Genomic DNA, 16,851 nt, shown 5'->3' with positions numbered 1-16,851 from the left:
TTTTCTTTAAAGTTTTAATTTGGGGCCAGCGGGCTTGTGGGAAGCAGTGGGGGGAAAGGGATTATTATCTTTTTTCCTATGGTCAGAATCATGACTTTTCACAGTTAACAGTACTGCACGCAGTACAGACAACTCCTGCAAAAAATGGATTATAATCCTGGATTGGGAAAATTTCAAGGAGCTGAGAAAAACAGAAGAGCAAGAGACATGACATGAGAAAATAATAACCAGTAGCCCTGCATACACATATGGTAAAAAGATTGGAAAAGCCTGCAAATTTGAAAACTAATGCATCTGTTGACAAGCAGTAAGGGATCTCGCAGTGACCTGTGTTCTTCACTGTTTTGTGGGCAGCTCTGATTTCTGTACCAGATTCCCCATTATCTTCATGTCGCGGTTCCTAAACCCTGACTTCACTGTGTCATTTGCAGGCATCAGAAATGCAGGCAGAGAAAACATCCCTTTAAGAAATGCATTCCCCTGGATGAACGCTCCCGGTGTGTACAACAAACAGGGCCAGCAAATCTACATGCCAAGAAAAATTGTTATGTTTTCTTAGGTCTCTGCAGGGCTCCAAATGACAGTAGCACCACGTACTGAATCAGAAATCTGTCACATCCTTATCCACCTGCTTATTCAACTGAGCTGAAAGATATTTTGACATTGTAATAAGAACAGTACTAGTAGAAACAAGAAACTTCAAAACTATTTTTTTTATGACACAGTAATAGCAAGAGACTGCTATATTTGATGGTAGGATGATACTTAAAGCAGTATAAAACCCAAAATGTGCTACAGACCAATAAAGCGGTACGATCTTCTAGCAGCTGGTGATCCTATAGGAAAACGCTGTGCAATCTGGGCAGAACGACTTGTGTGACTTGGTTCCTATTTAAGACTCTCTGAACAGAGTCTTAAGTTGTTGACTGAATAGTCCCCTGAAACCAACCCAAAGCAATTAAAAGCCCGGGATGAAAGCATGAAGCAGACCCTGCATAGTTCCATGCAGGGCTCTTGTGAGTACATAACAGCAGCCCTTCCGGGAGCAGTGATCCATTACAATTTATGCACGCCGCTCTCGGTAACGTGGCTGGGGAGCCCACGTGGCAGCAGTACCCTCAAGTGAATTAATTGACCTCTGTAACAGGACACCATGAAGCCTACTCTTTATTCCCAACAAACTGGCACAGTACAGGGTTGAAAGGAAGTATTTTCTATATGTTACATAGGTAACAGACTTAAATACTCTATAACGGTTGGAAAGAAGAATAGCACACAGAAATAAAGCTTCAACGTTCTGTAAAGAAACTCAGGTGATCCTAAGTTTAAACGTTACACCCTACCTGGGATTACTTGAAATCAGTAATCCCACTCAAAAGCGTGATATAGATGAAAGCATGCTACAAATCATTACATAAAAGGCTAAAATATACAGCAGAGTTGAGCATTTTATCAGTGTGTTTTTATCTTATTAGGTGTTAACTATTATGTACATGGCTGTGTAGGCATGCACGAGCTGGGTGCTGTGTTTCTACAAGGATGGCAACAATCTGTGGGACTCCGCAAAGTATTCTGAGCTTCCCGCAGAGCTACAGCAAGAATTTTCAAATCTGCAAAATGAGCGTGAAAGCCAGTGGAACTCTGCGGGAGTTTTTCAGGTGGTGGTATACTATGTGTATGAAAATCTAATGGTACAATTGCAAAGCCTAACAGCAGGACTAAATAGCTAAAACCCATCCAAGATTATAGGCTGGTTTGGAAAACAAAGAATTAGCACTGCCGTGTTGAAGAAAAGTATCAGAATGAAGCTTCAGGTTAAGCTTTCCTATTATGCCAATGATATTCCAGTTTATAATGTGATGCATGACCTGATAGGTAATAAACGGCAACCATCCCAACAACAGGGATGTATACATCCCTGGCTCGCCTGAGGCTGACATTTCCAGAAGTAACAGAATTCAGCTGAAGCATCCACTCTGTTGTGCTGCAGAAATCAAGTATTAATAATCTTCTCAAAATCTGACCTTTTTATGGTGGTCGTGTGAGAACTCAGAGCAGATGCATATCAAATAGGTTGTCAAATCTGAAAAAATTTAGACTCAGTTAAGAAATAAAATGGCACTATGGCTAAGCATCTGTTCAGCTTACTATTGATGGTATCGTTAAAAAGGATTGCTGAAGTTTTAACCTATAATTTTCACTAAAACCAGAAAGTTCCCTTTCACATTCCCATACAACAACAACAACTAGCAAGCGTATGATATTAAGTAAAACAGATGAAGTGCAGTACAGTGGGTGAACACACAGAAACAAAATATTTGGTTACATAAAGAAACATCAAGCTCATTAACCTAGTAGTCTGGGCTGGTCTCCACATTTCTCACACTCCCAACTGTGATGCTGTATATTTTAAGGACAACCTGCATATTGAGCAAAGGAAAAAAAACAAAACAAAACAAAACAGCATTCATAGAGATCAATTGATGTGCTCTATATAATTTTTTTACACTGCCTTCTGTGGTGTTTTTGCAGACAGAAGGTCACTGTGGAGGAAATGTATTCATTTTGTAAACTTCATGCCACCCCGCTAAACTGCAGATATTATTTTTAGTTCTCCCTAGCACTAAGCAGACAGGGAATTCGAGGCGCAGTGCCAGATGTAAACCCACTCCTTCTGAGCTGGCTTTAATCACGTTGCCTTGCTCCCACTCCACTCCCATGTTTAGGTCAGCAAATTTCCTCAAGGCTAAATCTGAATACATGCACACATATGCCATGGATAATCTGGGTGTGTTTCTTCATGAATAATTCAGATAAAAGTATGATGTGCTGCTCTTACTGAAAGGCCCACTTGATTTTCTCTTTTGGCAAGGTTTGCCCAAAAAAGTGCTGCTGAAGAGTAGCCAACACCTTGCCTCTATTTATAATGTAGTTGGTTTACAAGAAAGTGGATCCTCTTTACAAACTGTTTTGTACTGCTCAAGCTTGCAGTCCTGCTGCACAGAAAATTAAGGGATTCTCATTGAGTATGACCACAAAGTCAGGACAGAAGTATTTTCTACAAAAGGGATATTTGTTTAAAATCTTTCTCCATAAAAACCAAAGTCTTGTACACAAGCCTAGACCAAATGTTACACGAAGAGCAGTATTTTCCATAGAAAGCTCTCCTATCAGATCCTATAGAATCTGCACATTAGAGCAACACTTCAGCATCTTAAATTATGTTTTTTTGATTTTTTTTTTTTTAAGTATAGTTACAACAACTTGATTGTGCAATTGTATCCTAAACTGCTCAGATTGCCACAAAAGTACCATGACACTGAGGGCAGTCTGGTATTTATTTCCATTGCCAAGTATGGCAGCAGGTCGTATACGCAATCCCTTCTCTTTCTAATCTGCACACTAGCAGGAGTGAATTTTTTCACCTTAGACTACCATAAAAAGCTGTAATTTTGCAGCTGTGACAGAGCTGGGGCAGGCAGGAACAGAGCTTTGCACATGTACTGTAGTCCACCATGGACATCAACCTGAAGGTCATACATCAGCTTTCAACGCAGGGTTTAGCTGGAGATTATGTGCTGCTTTGTTTCTACGCTTCCAGCTGAGCAGTCCTAAAGAAAGCAACTGGTTCCTCTCTGACAAATATGGCTCTGTTAAATATGTACTACCTTACTTCTATTTTTATTTAGAAATCCTACTGTAACTTGAGATGGAGTTGTTAAGAATAATCAAGCCAAAGCAAGAAACAAACTAAGAGAAGGTATATAAAAATACGTTTCAATGAGTTCGCATTGCATGTCCTAGCCTTTCACTGCTCTGTTACTGAATATTTACTCTAGTTCAGAAATACTCAAGAACCCACAGACCACTGACTACTCCCAAAGTTCCTGGGACATTGCTTTTTTTTCTTTTTTTTTTTAAATGAACGTATCAGGAAGCCCGTATCAGCGTCACAGAGTACATGAAATATATTTAACATCAGCATCCTAAAAAAGTAAGTATTTATTAATCTTGCTAGGAAAAACAAAATTGTGAACAGTCTGGAAGGCAGTCATTGCTATGCCCCAGAGGATAACATTCTGACTTCCCACATGTTTTTCGATGCATCAAGGATCTCCAAACAGCACCGTGCAGATCTACACGTTCTCGCCAAGAGGAGTAATGAAATAAAACATAACCCCAGTCATTTTAACGGAGCAAGCTGCTTGTTAAGGTTTATCAGCGTGCAAAAATGAACTGCACGACTGAAATACACTTTAAATAAAGTCAGCTGTAACGGGGGGAGGGAAAACCACAGTGCCAGGGATGGTGGAGTTGGGGAAAAAGCCACACTTCCATGGTATTGGTTTTACCTTATCTAACAGCTTCTACAAGTCTTCCACACACAACGTTTCACCTCGGGAGGGTGAAATGATACCTAGAGTCCCCGCTGCTGCCATGGTTTTCCTTTTTTGCTCAGACAGGGGCTGCTCAGCGAGCAGCGGAAATCCCAGCAGCACCATCCTCTCCAGAAGAGGACCAAGTAATTAACTTCTTGTTGGAAGTCCTAATTCCCTGCAGCAAGGAGGGGGAGGACTAAGCAGCCGATTTCGCTTATGGGAAGGATGGCTTTAAGCAGGCTTCGCTTCAAACAGCGGGATGTAACGCTGTTCATTTCAAGCGGTATGGCTGCTGCGGAGAGGCAGAGGCAAGGGAGTGCAGCTTCAGACAATGGTACGTTTTGTGCTGGTAAAGCACCACTGTGTTCGGAATGAAGACTAACTGGATTTTTCAAGATATATAGTTAACTTTTATAAAAATATAAAAGTTAAGACTCTAATATGGGCTACAATGTGCCCTTTGGGGCCTATGCATGTGTTTTTGTTTGTTTGCTTTTTTATGTCCTTTTTGCTGCAGTCCTAAAGATACTACTAGAACTAATCCCCTGCAGCACAACCAGGCTTACCTCTGACCAATGTCAAGAGGAAGACTGAATTACCAGAGTACTCTCAGATCTACAGGACCACCAAGTATGTTTATTTGCCCACCTCACTGATCTACCAGTTGTCACCTAGTTAATACACCTGGAAAGGGGAAAAAAAAAACCCAACCCAAAATGTTCATGGATGAAAACATCCATATCCAAAACTGATGCATGTTCTCTGGTACCCAAAACAGATCACATAAATGGGAGGTCACATACGTCATGCATCCCTAGGGTAACCACTTCCACACTGTGCTCTCAGCCGCCCTCTGACATTGTGTATTGCCTTTTTGCACTTTGAAGACCTCTTCAGGGTAGATTTAGTTGTTCACGACATGATCGTACACTATCCTCCATTAGTGATGCTCTAATTTATTTTGGAACCCATGTTATTGCATATGGTCTTGATGTACCTATTTGTCTCAGAACATAAGGTGATAGATATATTACATTACAGTCTATACAGAACAGAAAAGCACAGATCCTGTTTATGAATTAAGTCACTTCACTTTGCTGCCTTAAGTTTGCTTTCCAGCTGCCCTCAAACACCGCATTATTTAATGACCTATACAAGGCTTCCAGTACGTCTGGTCTTTTTACCCAGTCATCTCCTTGTGGTCTCTAAAGGTGCCTCAGAATAGTGCAGAATGTGAAGGCAGATGATGCCACAATTCACATATGGGACAAATGATAAAAGCCACATGGAAATAAATTCTTTTTGTCTTGCCTCTGAACCTCAAATAGTATCTGAAACCACAAAGGAAACAAAACCAGGTGGCAGAGGACAGCTGGTGCCACAAGGGGACCATGCCAACACAGATGAAAATTCTGCATGACCTACAGCCTAGACAGCAATCTCTGTCATCAACCCCCAAAATTCATCACGGTGTTCGCCACTTTACCTCGGAGAAACTCAAGGTGTTCAGGGAGTTCCAGGAAAATGGGAAGACAGATGGAAGAGATGCAAGGAAGGGTGAGTTATGCACATCAAATGCTATACCAAACTCCAGCAAAGAGTAGAGATGGGTAGGGGTCAGTCACGCTACTATTCTGCGACGATGGTTTAGAAATTGAATCTTTTTTAGCATTCACTTTTATAAACACTAACTTCAAGCATTTTGGTCTGAGATTTTTGCCATCCCTAAAAATCAGACCCTTCCTGTTGCCAAGACATACATAAGCTAGCCAAACCTTTCGGAAGTCAATTTTCTATTTAATTATTTTTAAAAGGAACTGGCTCTACATTTGAAAAACAGGACAGAAAAACGTAGAAACAGATAATCAGAAGAGGAGCCTTGATTTGGTGTGCACAGATGTATACAAGCTCCTTTCTTTAAATAAAATAGCCTTATTATCTGGTCACTGCACAGCCACTGGTCTATAGCCACTCTCAGTGAGCTTACATCGTTTCATATATTTATCATTCTGTATTTTATTTTGCCTTTCTGAAAATACAATCCTCCGTAACATCGCTTCTACTCCCCAAATAATGGGGTGGTTTTCAGGAACTGCAAAAGGAAAAATGAATTAATTCTTTCTACAAACACAGCAGATATGATAGTATTTAAAACCATTCCCTCTTTCCTCTCCTAAACATTAACCACGGATAAAAAGGCTACATATCAGCATTTAGAAACAGTTAACAATTTTAATGTTTTTATTATTTCTTCTGTTTGGGACATGGCAGAAAAACATCATGGACAAGATGTTCAAGACTGGAACTTAAAAAGATAGCTTTACAAGCCTAAAATGAGAAGCGCTCTCATTTTCAGAAAAAAGTGCCAAATCTATCATTAAGGAAAACAAAAATGAAACCTTAAGCTCTCGACTTTCAGTTCCACTTTCCAAATCTTAAGTCAGACACTGTTTAAACAAAAAAAAAAAAAAAAACCTAACCCAAAAAATGGGAGCACAAGACTTTTCATCTGAGGCTGTATAGCCCAGTAGGCTGGAGATAATGAGGCCGCTCACCAAACAATTCTGCATTCATTGCAAGCCTTTAGCATCCACGCTTTGTTTTGAGTCATCGCTTTTCAGCTTCTCACCCCATGAATGAAAATCTGACCCACACAAACTTAGAGAAAATTTACTTTTGGTCTCTCCAAGACTTGTTTTCTTGATAAAACCAGGACAACCTATCTTTCTCATGGAAAACAGCATTACCTCTTTCCTCTGCAATCAAACTGCACTCGAGTCGATCCAGCAACCAAACTCCGCGTCTCTCCCATTTCCTGCAGAATCCTTCAAAACCCAGAGCCCATCTTTTTTATCATGTCTGTTATACCTATTCAAAACACAGCTTATCAGGTGACTCATGCAACGTTTTAATAGGAACTGCAACAATGCTATACATATGTACTTAACATGCCAAGAATTTGCTACCATTCAACCCATGCTCCTGTGTCACATAAAAACCAAAGCACAAAAGGAATATGAATGTAAAGTTCACGAACTTTCTTCTTCAAATGTTTCTAACTTACATTCTTCAATAAGAAGCCTGACAGAACATGATATTATTACAGCATAAAAGCCTCCTTCGAATAGCTAAAATGAAAGACTTTTGTACTGATGCCTTGTTTTTCAGAATAAACTGTCTTACGGCCTTGCTCTACCGAAATACGTTATCTAACAGACAATTAACATACTCTTGGAATAGACAAACGTTTTTGACTTTCAGCCCGCGCAGCGATGACAGAGCAGGGATCTGGGTTACAAGCAGGCTGCCTCCGGCTCTCGTCTCTGGCCCTCTACCTCTCCAGTTCTTGTCACAGCTTTACTTTGTCAGCAAAATCCTCCATTATTTCTGCTTCGCCTTGAGACAGGCTAGTCCCCCTAACGCGTGGTTACAGTGGAACACTGCAGCTACAGATTGTACACACAAGAGCTAAACCCTACTGAGGCCTGTGCATCAGAACATTTTTCTTTCACAGCCAGCCTGGATTAGTTTTGAAACCCCGTAACAATATATTTGGATCATTGCTTATAAGGTTTCTAAAAGAAATACAAAATGCATCAAGTAAGTTCTTGCTTAGCTGGAGGAGACAACTATCTTCACTAATAAGAATCAATTATAGTATAATTAGATTAGGATGCCAGTTCAGGTTAAAAAAAAAAAATTCCCAAAAAACAGGCTTATTCATGTTTCAAGAAGAAAATGCAGTCTAAATCAGCATAATAATTAAAAAAAAAAAGTGCAGAAAAAGATCAGACTATAAGCCTCTCCCCCAGAGAACAGGGAACTCAAGGCAATTGTCAAACAGCATTGATTCCTTTCACACCATTAAAATCTGGTTTACAGAATAAAATCAGTATTTCATGGTAAAAACGTGTTGAAGTTGAGCTTGAAAACACTAATCAAAAGCGCTTTTCTTGGTGGCTGGGAGAAGGGTATGCCTGCTATATTTATAAACTCTAACTTTTGGTTTAAAAAAAAAAAAAAATCTGTTCCTGGAGTTGTGAAGAAAGTCTGCCAAATATAAAATGAGACAATGCTGTCATCTGATGTCTACAGACAGACTCCGTGCATCCTAGATAATTCTCAAATGACAGCAATACAAAACTAACAAATCTCTGGCTGCTATTCAGAAACTACTAGCCAGCACTAAAACAGACAACTACCCTCATCCACTTCAGCTGGCTGCTCCTTTGAAAAGTTATGAGGAGTGGCAAACACTGTAATAATTCTGAAGGAAAAAAGACAAAAACTTCTGTTCCCATCCTCAGCAGTCAGATGGCTCCAGTTTTCTCTCCCCTTGTAATTAAGGGGCAAAAGAAAGAGACCTCCCTAATAAAAGCATCTTAGCATCCACCCCCATACCGACAGCTGAGCTCTGGGTTTGACGCTGTGCCAAAGTACTACCCCAGAACAGGAGTCGACCCACTGGCTCCTACTTTTCAGCTCTGCCTACAATTTGCAGGCTTTCAAATCAAATGTAAAGATGTTTCATACTGCCTCACTCTCTCATTTTCCTTTGGTCATGGCAAATAACATTAAAAGATGTTATCTTCCCACCTGATGTTATCAGAGCACATATTGCATTGGCTTTTTATTGGTCATCTGCTGAAGAAATTTGCAGTGACTGGCAAAAAGTATTGTTTTTTTCTGCAAATAATAGCCCCTTTCGTGGCTACAGTGAATGCACATGCATCCTAGACGCTGTGCAATAGCACTGGTGGACAAAGCAATGGGCTCGAAGCCAAAATTTTCATTCTAACTACATTGTTTCTTGAATTACTCCGCTAACACTAATCTCTTGGAAGTCAATCGTTATCCGCTCACTTTCATAATATACATCCACCATTAAAAATTACAGCTAGCTGTCTTCTAACTCAAAGACCACACGACATCTCCTGCATCCTTCCTTCATTCCAGAGCGACTTAGCATGCTGCTGAACTTAATACCACCAAGACGGAGAACACCATGGCTTTGTGGTCATCTCCAGCTAGCCTGAAGTCAGTATAACCACTGAAAAGGCTATCCCACCCTTCCCCTTCTTGGCCACTCATTGCTACCTTGTGCCTCCAACCTACCTGTCTTGACGTAAACAGTATTAGAGTTGCATAGTAAAGCAAACGAGGGAAGCGGTTTGGAACTAATCCAGCAAAGGTGGGGGAAAAGCAAGTGTAACGTCAGTCAATTCCCTGATCCTGTTCGCCGTGCGGCTGCACAAACAGTTGTGCTGCCATGAGGACAAAGCCAAGAGGAAGGAACGAGGGGTCGAGGCTGGAAGAGGACAGGATCACTTCTCTCAGTAGCGGTGCCAACTTACATTGGCTGGAAGTGACTATGGCCTAAGATGGAAAATGAGGTTGTCTTAAAATAACAGCTGTGAAAAATACCTTCTAAGCTAATATGCACCATGAAGCTCCCATAACCAATATGAAACAGAAGCACATACTTAAAGATCTTGAAAGCGTGCAAGAACTGCATCTATTTTATAACAAACAATTAAGAGCTTCAAAAGAAGATTTTTCAGAGCTAGCAATCTGCAGCCTGATTTCATCTGGCTCAGGACTAGATTTCATCTAGTCCTGCTCAGGACTAGGCTTAAGCACAGATCAACAGCTAGAGACCTGCACAGACTGAGCCAACCAAGCCTCAATGATTAGTAACAAAACTCGGGAGGGGAAAAAAATTCCACCTTCTTTTCCTTTTGATACCTTAAAAAAAACCTGCCTGTTAGTCAGATACTTGTGAATCACATCGCTGGTTGTGCATCTACTACTCTTATTGTAGTTCTTTGTCTGGAAGTCATGTGCTGAGTAACCCTCATGCGAGGGACTTACTCTTTATTAATGATAACAAGGCTAAAAAAAATCTTGCCAGATAAAATTTAGACTATATTCTCAGAACAAGGTAGGAGTTTATAAAAGGGAACTTGTTCATACTAACAACTTCCTTCAATAGGAAGGCTTTACCTGTAGTATCAATTTGATTTAATTCCACGCACGTAAGGACATTTTCCTCCACGAGGAAACAAGGGAAGACGTATGGATAAAAGGTTTAGTCAGAAACGTCCTCCCAAATGTAAATGTACATAGTATTTTGCAAGTTCACAAGAGTAATAGGAATCCACTATCTTACAGCATGAGGTTGTCTTACAAAGTCATGGTACCAGAGCAGACCTGCCCCAGAAATAAATTTGATTCAGCATCTTCTGCCAACAGCAGGAACCTTGGTTCCCTTCAGTCCGTATGGTCAGACTCCTAAAAGGACATTTTGGCTCCTCACTTGCCAGACATGATCCCCTCCATTTCATGCACCTTCTGCGTGCTCTCTCCTGACCCTGAATTCCCTTCTCCTGGCAGAGCATGACAGTGGCAGCAGTTCCCAACAAGTTAAGTGTAGTTACCTCTATTTGGGATACCTTCTGTCCTATCTCTGATGATGGCTCAAGCCACAGCTACGTACGTAAGCTAAATCCCTCCAATGTTATAATCTCTAGCAGTATGTTGGCTCAAATCAAAGTTAATATACTGAGAACTTTTCAGTTGTTTTCTTAATACTTCCTACCCACTTCACTTAAAAAAAAAAAGAAACCCCAACAACTGTTCAGTAGATCTAGTAAGTCAGGTAAGTGGTTACAGTGAAATCCAGCATTTCTAATCGCACGTGTTTTTCCTCCATACATGTCTGTGAAAACTCAGGCAGAGGTGTCTTAACTTACTCAACCAAAGGATTCTTATTGAAAGGCCTTTTTCTTGCTGTCACCATGCTAAATCACCAATCAAACCTACTCGTCAAACTGCCATCTCTCACATACTCTAAACAGGGAGGAGAGAGAACTCTGCTGCGCATTTGATGCGCGAGCCAAAGCCTGTTAAAGAGTCAGGAAAATACAGTCTTACTGTTAGGTCTTTTTTTCAAGTTGGCACTTTACCAACAATGTCCCCACCCAAACCTAGGGTTGTTTGCAGCACTACTGAGTGTGCCTCAGCATGACCAGGTGTCCTTAGCGTAACCCGTAAGCAAAATAGGGCCCGCCGGTCGCAAACGATGGTTTCCACACCACCGGGGGTCTGCGGAGCCCTGAAAGCACCATCCTGGCTACTCGATTCCAACACTTACGCCACCGTAAGGATGGTTTAACACAAATTCTGCATTTTGCTCACAGAGCAAACTGTGTGCTTGCCACCGAGCTGCCGTGGAACACGAGGTGGCCCCACAGAAGAGCCACCGGGGAGAAAGAAAGGGGCTCCATCTCCCAGCGCACCCGCGTTTCGCAGAGGCTGGTGCCCCCGGCCTGGCAGGTGGGTGCGCCGTGCACTCGGGGCAGGAGGTGGCACAGCACCCCACGGCCACGCGGGATCGTGTGCCCCCCACCCCCTTTCCGCGGACCCCGAGGGCGCTGCAGCCGCCCGAGCAGCTCGGCGCGGTGCGGCGCAGGTGCAGCCCCGGGGACGACTGCCTCGGGGAGAGCCCAGCGGGCACGGCCGGCCCCGGGCAGGCTCCTCCCGCTCCGCGGGTGGGTGCGTGGGAGGTTACGGTCTCGCAGAGCCCCGCAAGCGCTGCCCTGCCCCGTCCGAGCACACCGACCCCCTCCGCCCTTGCGGAGGGCAGCGCTCGGGATCCCGTCAGGCGAGGGGAGAGAGAAGCAAAGCGGGGGGAATCCCGGGCAGCGCCCCCTCCCTCTGCCCCCGCCGCCACTCGCCTGGTTGGGGTCGGTGGCCCGGAAGACGTGGCAGGCCATGGGGGAATCGGGGTTGTCGGGCTGCGCCTTGATCAGGTAGGCGAAGTAGGTGAGGTCGTGGCTGTTGTGGATGAAGCGGGCGATGTGCTGCGCCTTGTGCTCGAAGATGAAGACGGCGGGCGCGGGGCTGGCGGGGCGGCCGGGGCCGGCGGCGGGGCCGGGGCCGGCGGGGCGGCCGGGACTGGCGGGGCCGGCGGGGACGCAGCGCAGCGTGGGCGAGCCCAGCAGCAGCAGCACCTCGCGGGCCGGCACGCCGCTGCCCAGGGCGCCGCCGGGCTCCGGCCGCTGCCCGCGACGGCGGATCTCTGCCATCAGCCAGGGCAGCATGGGCAGCGTGGTCCGCCTGTCCAGGCACGACGAGCCCACGTACCACAGCCTGAAGCGCTTCTCCCCCGGCGGCGCCGGCTGCGGCTCGGGCTCGGGCTCCGGCTCCAGGGGGTGGGAGAGCGGCACGCCCTCCCCTCGCTTCTCCATGGCGGGTCCCCGGACGGAGGGCGCGGCGCTCCGCGGCCGCTTCCCTCCGGCGCCAGGTGCAGCCGGCGGGGCCTGCGCTCGGCCGGGGCCGCCGCTAAGCGCGCATCCCGCCGGGCACGTCTCCGGAGCCGCGCCGCCTCCCTGCCTACCCGCGCGGGGTCAGCCCGCGGGGAGGGGAAGGACGTCCGAGTCACCCTCCTCAACGCCCCGGGGAGGAGCGGAGAGGCTACGCCCCGAGCAGGCTCCGCGGCCCGGCCACCCCCGGCCAAGGGGCGGGACGGCGCCGCCCCGGGCTCCAAACAAAAATACAACGTGGCCTCCGCTCCGCTCCGCCAGGTGCTGCCGGTCCCGCCGCTCCCGCGGGGTGCTGGCCTCTCCCTGCGGCCCCGCAACGTGACCGGCCGCGGAGGGAGGAGGAGGAGGAGGAGGAGGTCCGCAAGGGGAGGAAGGTCGCCGAACGGCGGAGGGAAGGAGGTGGGGAGGTCGCCGGGTCCGCCCCCCAGCCCCGTTTGCAGAAGCTCTGAAGCTTTTTCCGAGTTGGTTTTGCTTTTTGCGAGCCGGGGGGGCGCTGGGGAGACGCCTCCCCGGAGCCAGTGGGGGCTCGGGGGGTGTATCCCCCGCCCGGGGCGCCGCAGCGGCTCTGCTGGCTCCGCTGCCTCTCCTCCGGCTTCTCCCCCACGCAGGGGAAAACAGCCTTGTCGCAAACGTGCTGAGGTACTTCCACGGCTGTATTACAGCAGCGTCTCCCTGTCGAGTCACTGTCAAGTCGGAGTTCAATTAGGACTGATTTTTAAATATTTTTTCTAGGTTTCTTTTTCCTGCTTGAGCTCTTAGTTGGGGTTTTTTTCCCCCCCGCTATCGCGATAACATCCCTTTTGTAAACGAAAAATCCGCCACCTACTGTAAATGTTAGTAACTAGTCTCCTCTACCTGAGAAAGTAGCTGGACGAAGCTTTTCCAGTCACACAGCATCCGTATCCATTTTGTAAATGTCAATTTTAGTGGCTGTCCTTGTGTTTACATCTGTAGCAACAGCAGCGATAATTCCCAGTAACATGCTATTGTGGCAACCGTTTTAACCCTGTCTAGAAAAAATAAAGCTGTAGCTTGAGCTGAAGAGCTGCTCTGTGTAATTTGAGGCTGCGTGCTAGATTATTTGGGCAGAGAGGGGTCATGTAGCACAGCAGGTCACAGCCCACAAGTCTGAACTGACACAAAAACTGCCGCATTAGCAGTATTTTAATAGCGTTACAAGCAACTATGCTCATTTCCTGAGCAAAGTATTTTGCTCTTCTTTTTCCCAGCTTAATCATCTGGTTGATGCATTTTGGTTTATCAGTTGTAATTTTCAGTTTTAACGTTCTGACTTGGAAAGACCTCAAATATACCTCCTCCCACAGCATCCTAAAATGAGCTATTCTTAGAACAGGGCAGCTAATGCAAAAAGTCTCATGTAGGCTGGACACCAGCTTTAATATTTGCTACAAGGGTACAAGTTAAAGCCAGAATGGAATTGCTTTCCCAAACCGACTATTTTCACACACTTCAACATCTGAACTGTGTTGTTGTACAGTAGGTTTTACAACCGAGGTAGTTAGAATAATAATGGCTAAATTTTTTGGGTCACAAACCCCAAAAAATTCTCATCCCTCAGTCTGCACAGTTAGCATTAACCCTTTAGCTGAGAACGTTACTTGAGATTTTGTGCTCCAGCACCGCGGGATGACGGTTTGGGAGCTGCTAGGATCCTCTAACAGCGCGCCTGGAAGAAGACCCATTCGCTTCCTGGCAGCAGCGCTGGCGCTGGTTTAATGCTGCGGTGAACTGCTCTTTTTCTGCCAGTTCAGTTCTGTGAGCCGCTTCTAATTTAAGTGACAGTGCTCGTACAGACACCGCTGTTGGCACAAAGGAAGCGGGAATAGCTGCTCGGGGGTGAAGAGGCCAGCAAGACTGCTTGCTCCTTTGGGGAACGGTTGGTTAGATGATTCATCCGGAGCGTGAAGCTGCGCTTGAGCGCAAAGACCGATTTAAATTACCAGGGAAGTGAACTGAACCCTGAGTTTGCACTAAAGCAGCGGCAAAACCCCCTCATATGTTCTGTTGCGATGATTTTAGGTGGGATAATCATGAAATGGCTCTAAGGAAGCAGCCTAAGGGGGAGGCTGCAACGTACTGAATTGCTGCAGCTGCTTACAAACACCGTATCTGAGACTACTAGATAGATCCCTTTGTATTGTGTTTGTATACGACCTGCCAAAACCAGGTTGCGGACAAACACTTAGGCTTTTAAGTGCTGTGGCGATACAAATAATTAATAATAATCAGGAAACACGAAGACAATCATGTGAATACATTAAAAAAAAAAAAAGCAAAAAGAGGCTGAAATTCTTTTAAGCAATCACAGCTCCATTGATGTTCTCACATTGTTCAAACGGAACAAGAAACCTTCACTTGAAGACGCTACAGAGCTGGGTTTTCAGCTGCTAAGGACGCACTTCAATTTTTACAAATTATTTTATCAGGTAGAACTGTGAGGAACAAAAATGCGGAAAATGAATCTGAAATTCTTAAATTGTCACCATTGTGGCAGTTATGTAAAGCTGTTTGGTTTCTCCATCAGTTGGGTGATTTGCTTAATATGATATGAGATCTAGTTATTTTGACCTAATTAATTTTTATTATGGAATTCTTTATACAAATCCCTTTTAAGACAAAACTAATCTATATAAATTCTACCACTAATATTTTAACTACCTTCAAAATCAAATTCTCAGATGTTAATCCAAAGTTTTCATGCTTGCTTCTTGCTTCAGCTTTTTATGTCTCTCCGAATCGATTCTTCATAGTAATCCCTCTTAGCTGTCCATTACCTTTACCCATTTACTTCATCATTTCTTTCTTATCCTTTAATCTGCCTACCACTTTTTATCCCCCCATCTCGTTAATAGTGTTTCATTAGAAACTTGGTCCTTCAGTTACATAACTTTTCTTCTTGAAGTTGGTCCCTTTTTCTCAGTTCTTTTCAGTTGTAAGGTTTCATGCACCTTTAAGTTAAAGCTTCCTAATTTCTCTCATATTGCGCACAGTGCTCCTTTGCCCATGACCTCTGACATGCTTCTCGTGTAATTTCTCCCCTAGTGTTTAAAGCTATAATGGTAACAAAAGCATCATCCTCTAATTCTCTTGCACAATATAGTTAGGAATTAGCCTAACCCTAATCCTTATAGCTCGGTTAATGGGAATCAGAAACTTTGGGATAGAGAAGAAAGCAACTTTCCATAGCCATTATCCACAGAGCTTTGAAAATACGCGCCTGTTCTTGATGAAAGAGCAGTTTCTCTCCAGGTCATCCCAAATGGAAAGAAGTGTAAATCCAGCACCCATGCAGAGACATGACAGACAAAGCCTCTGACGAGAGGCCACAATTTTTTTTAAATTCCTTTTTTTTTTTTAATTATTATTATTGGCCAAGCTTCTTGAAACAAATTGTAAAATTCAAAGTAAAAACGATATCGGAAGATTTAAAGTACATAAAGTACTATGCTCAATAATTGCCATATCATGTGCTGCACATACATTTTCAGTTGGTCAGATAAAACCGACCACGTACCCAGTCAGACTTTTTTGAATTGTTGATAACCCGCCATTGATTTCTGTTGACGAAATAGACATTAGATGCAAAATCTTTCAAAATAAGGTATGCTATTGAAGTGACCAAACACAGACACAGTTAACTAAACGTAAGTAAATGCCTCTGAACATTTTGGATTCAATATGCTTGTCAGTGGAGCACTACCTGTAAAGATTATTTTTCCAAATAAAATGGGTAAGTATATTTACCTTCTGTTTATGCAAGGAAGTATGTTTTGTTCGTTAAGACAATACCTTGATAATGTATACTGTTTCGGCACATGGCACCACAGCAGCTATTTCATGTATCATATCTGGATCATCAGTTCATCTTCAGCGTTAAAGGATTTAAACCTGCAGAATGGTAAGCAACCACAGTTCTCAGTAATTTCTTCAGGAGCGGAGGGACCTCAGCATCTCACATGATCAGACTGTTAATCGCTAGTAATTACACATCCCCTTAAGCTTTCTAGCCACAATTTTAATTGCAGAAAAAATATTAAGTTATTGGAGGAGCTGTAGACTTGACTTTACAACCCCTTAATTTATACATAACGTCAACCACCTTGGACTAGAGTACTTTATTTCAGTAA

At 44.1% G+C, this 16,851-nt stretch overlaps 1 protein-coding gene across 3 annotated transcripts in view; it reads right to left on the bottom strand.

Annotated features, from left to right (window-relative positions):
- Positions 1 to 12,724, bottom strand: part of TBC1D4 (TBC1 domain family member 4) — a 113,695-nt gene extending 100,971 nt beyond the window's left edge. For all 3 annotated transcript variants that reach the window (XM_076362799.1, XM_076362784.1, XM_076362792.1), the window contains exon 1: positions 12,116 to 12,724. In XM_076362799.1, the coding sequence (XP_076218914.1) occupies positions 12,116 to 12,628 (513 nt within the window). In that variant the 5' untranslated portion in view covers positions 12,629 to 12,724. The remainder of the gene's footprint in view (positions 1 to 12,115) is intronic.
- Positions 12,725 to 16,851: the final 4,127 nt, after the last annotated feature.

This window comes from Aptenodytes patagonicus, chromosome 1, assembly GCF_965638725.1.
Source record: "Aptenodytes patagonicus chromosome 1, bAptPat1.pri.cur, whole genome shotgun sequence".
In the NCBI taxonomy this organism is placed as follows: domain Eukaryota; kingdom Metazoa; phylum Chordata; class Aves; order Sphenisciformes; family Spheniscidae; genus Aptenodytes; species Aptenodytes patagonicus.
The sequence above is the reverse complement of the archived record's forward strand: the minus strand, read 5'-3'. Positions and strand labels throughout refer to the sequence as shown.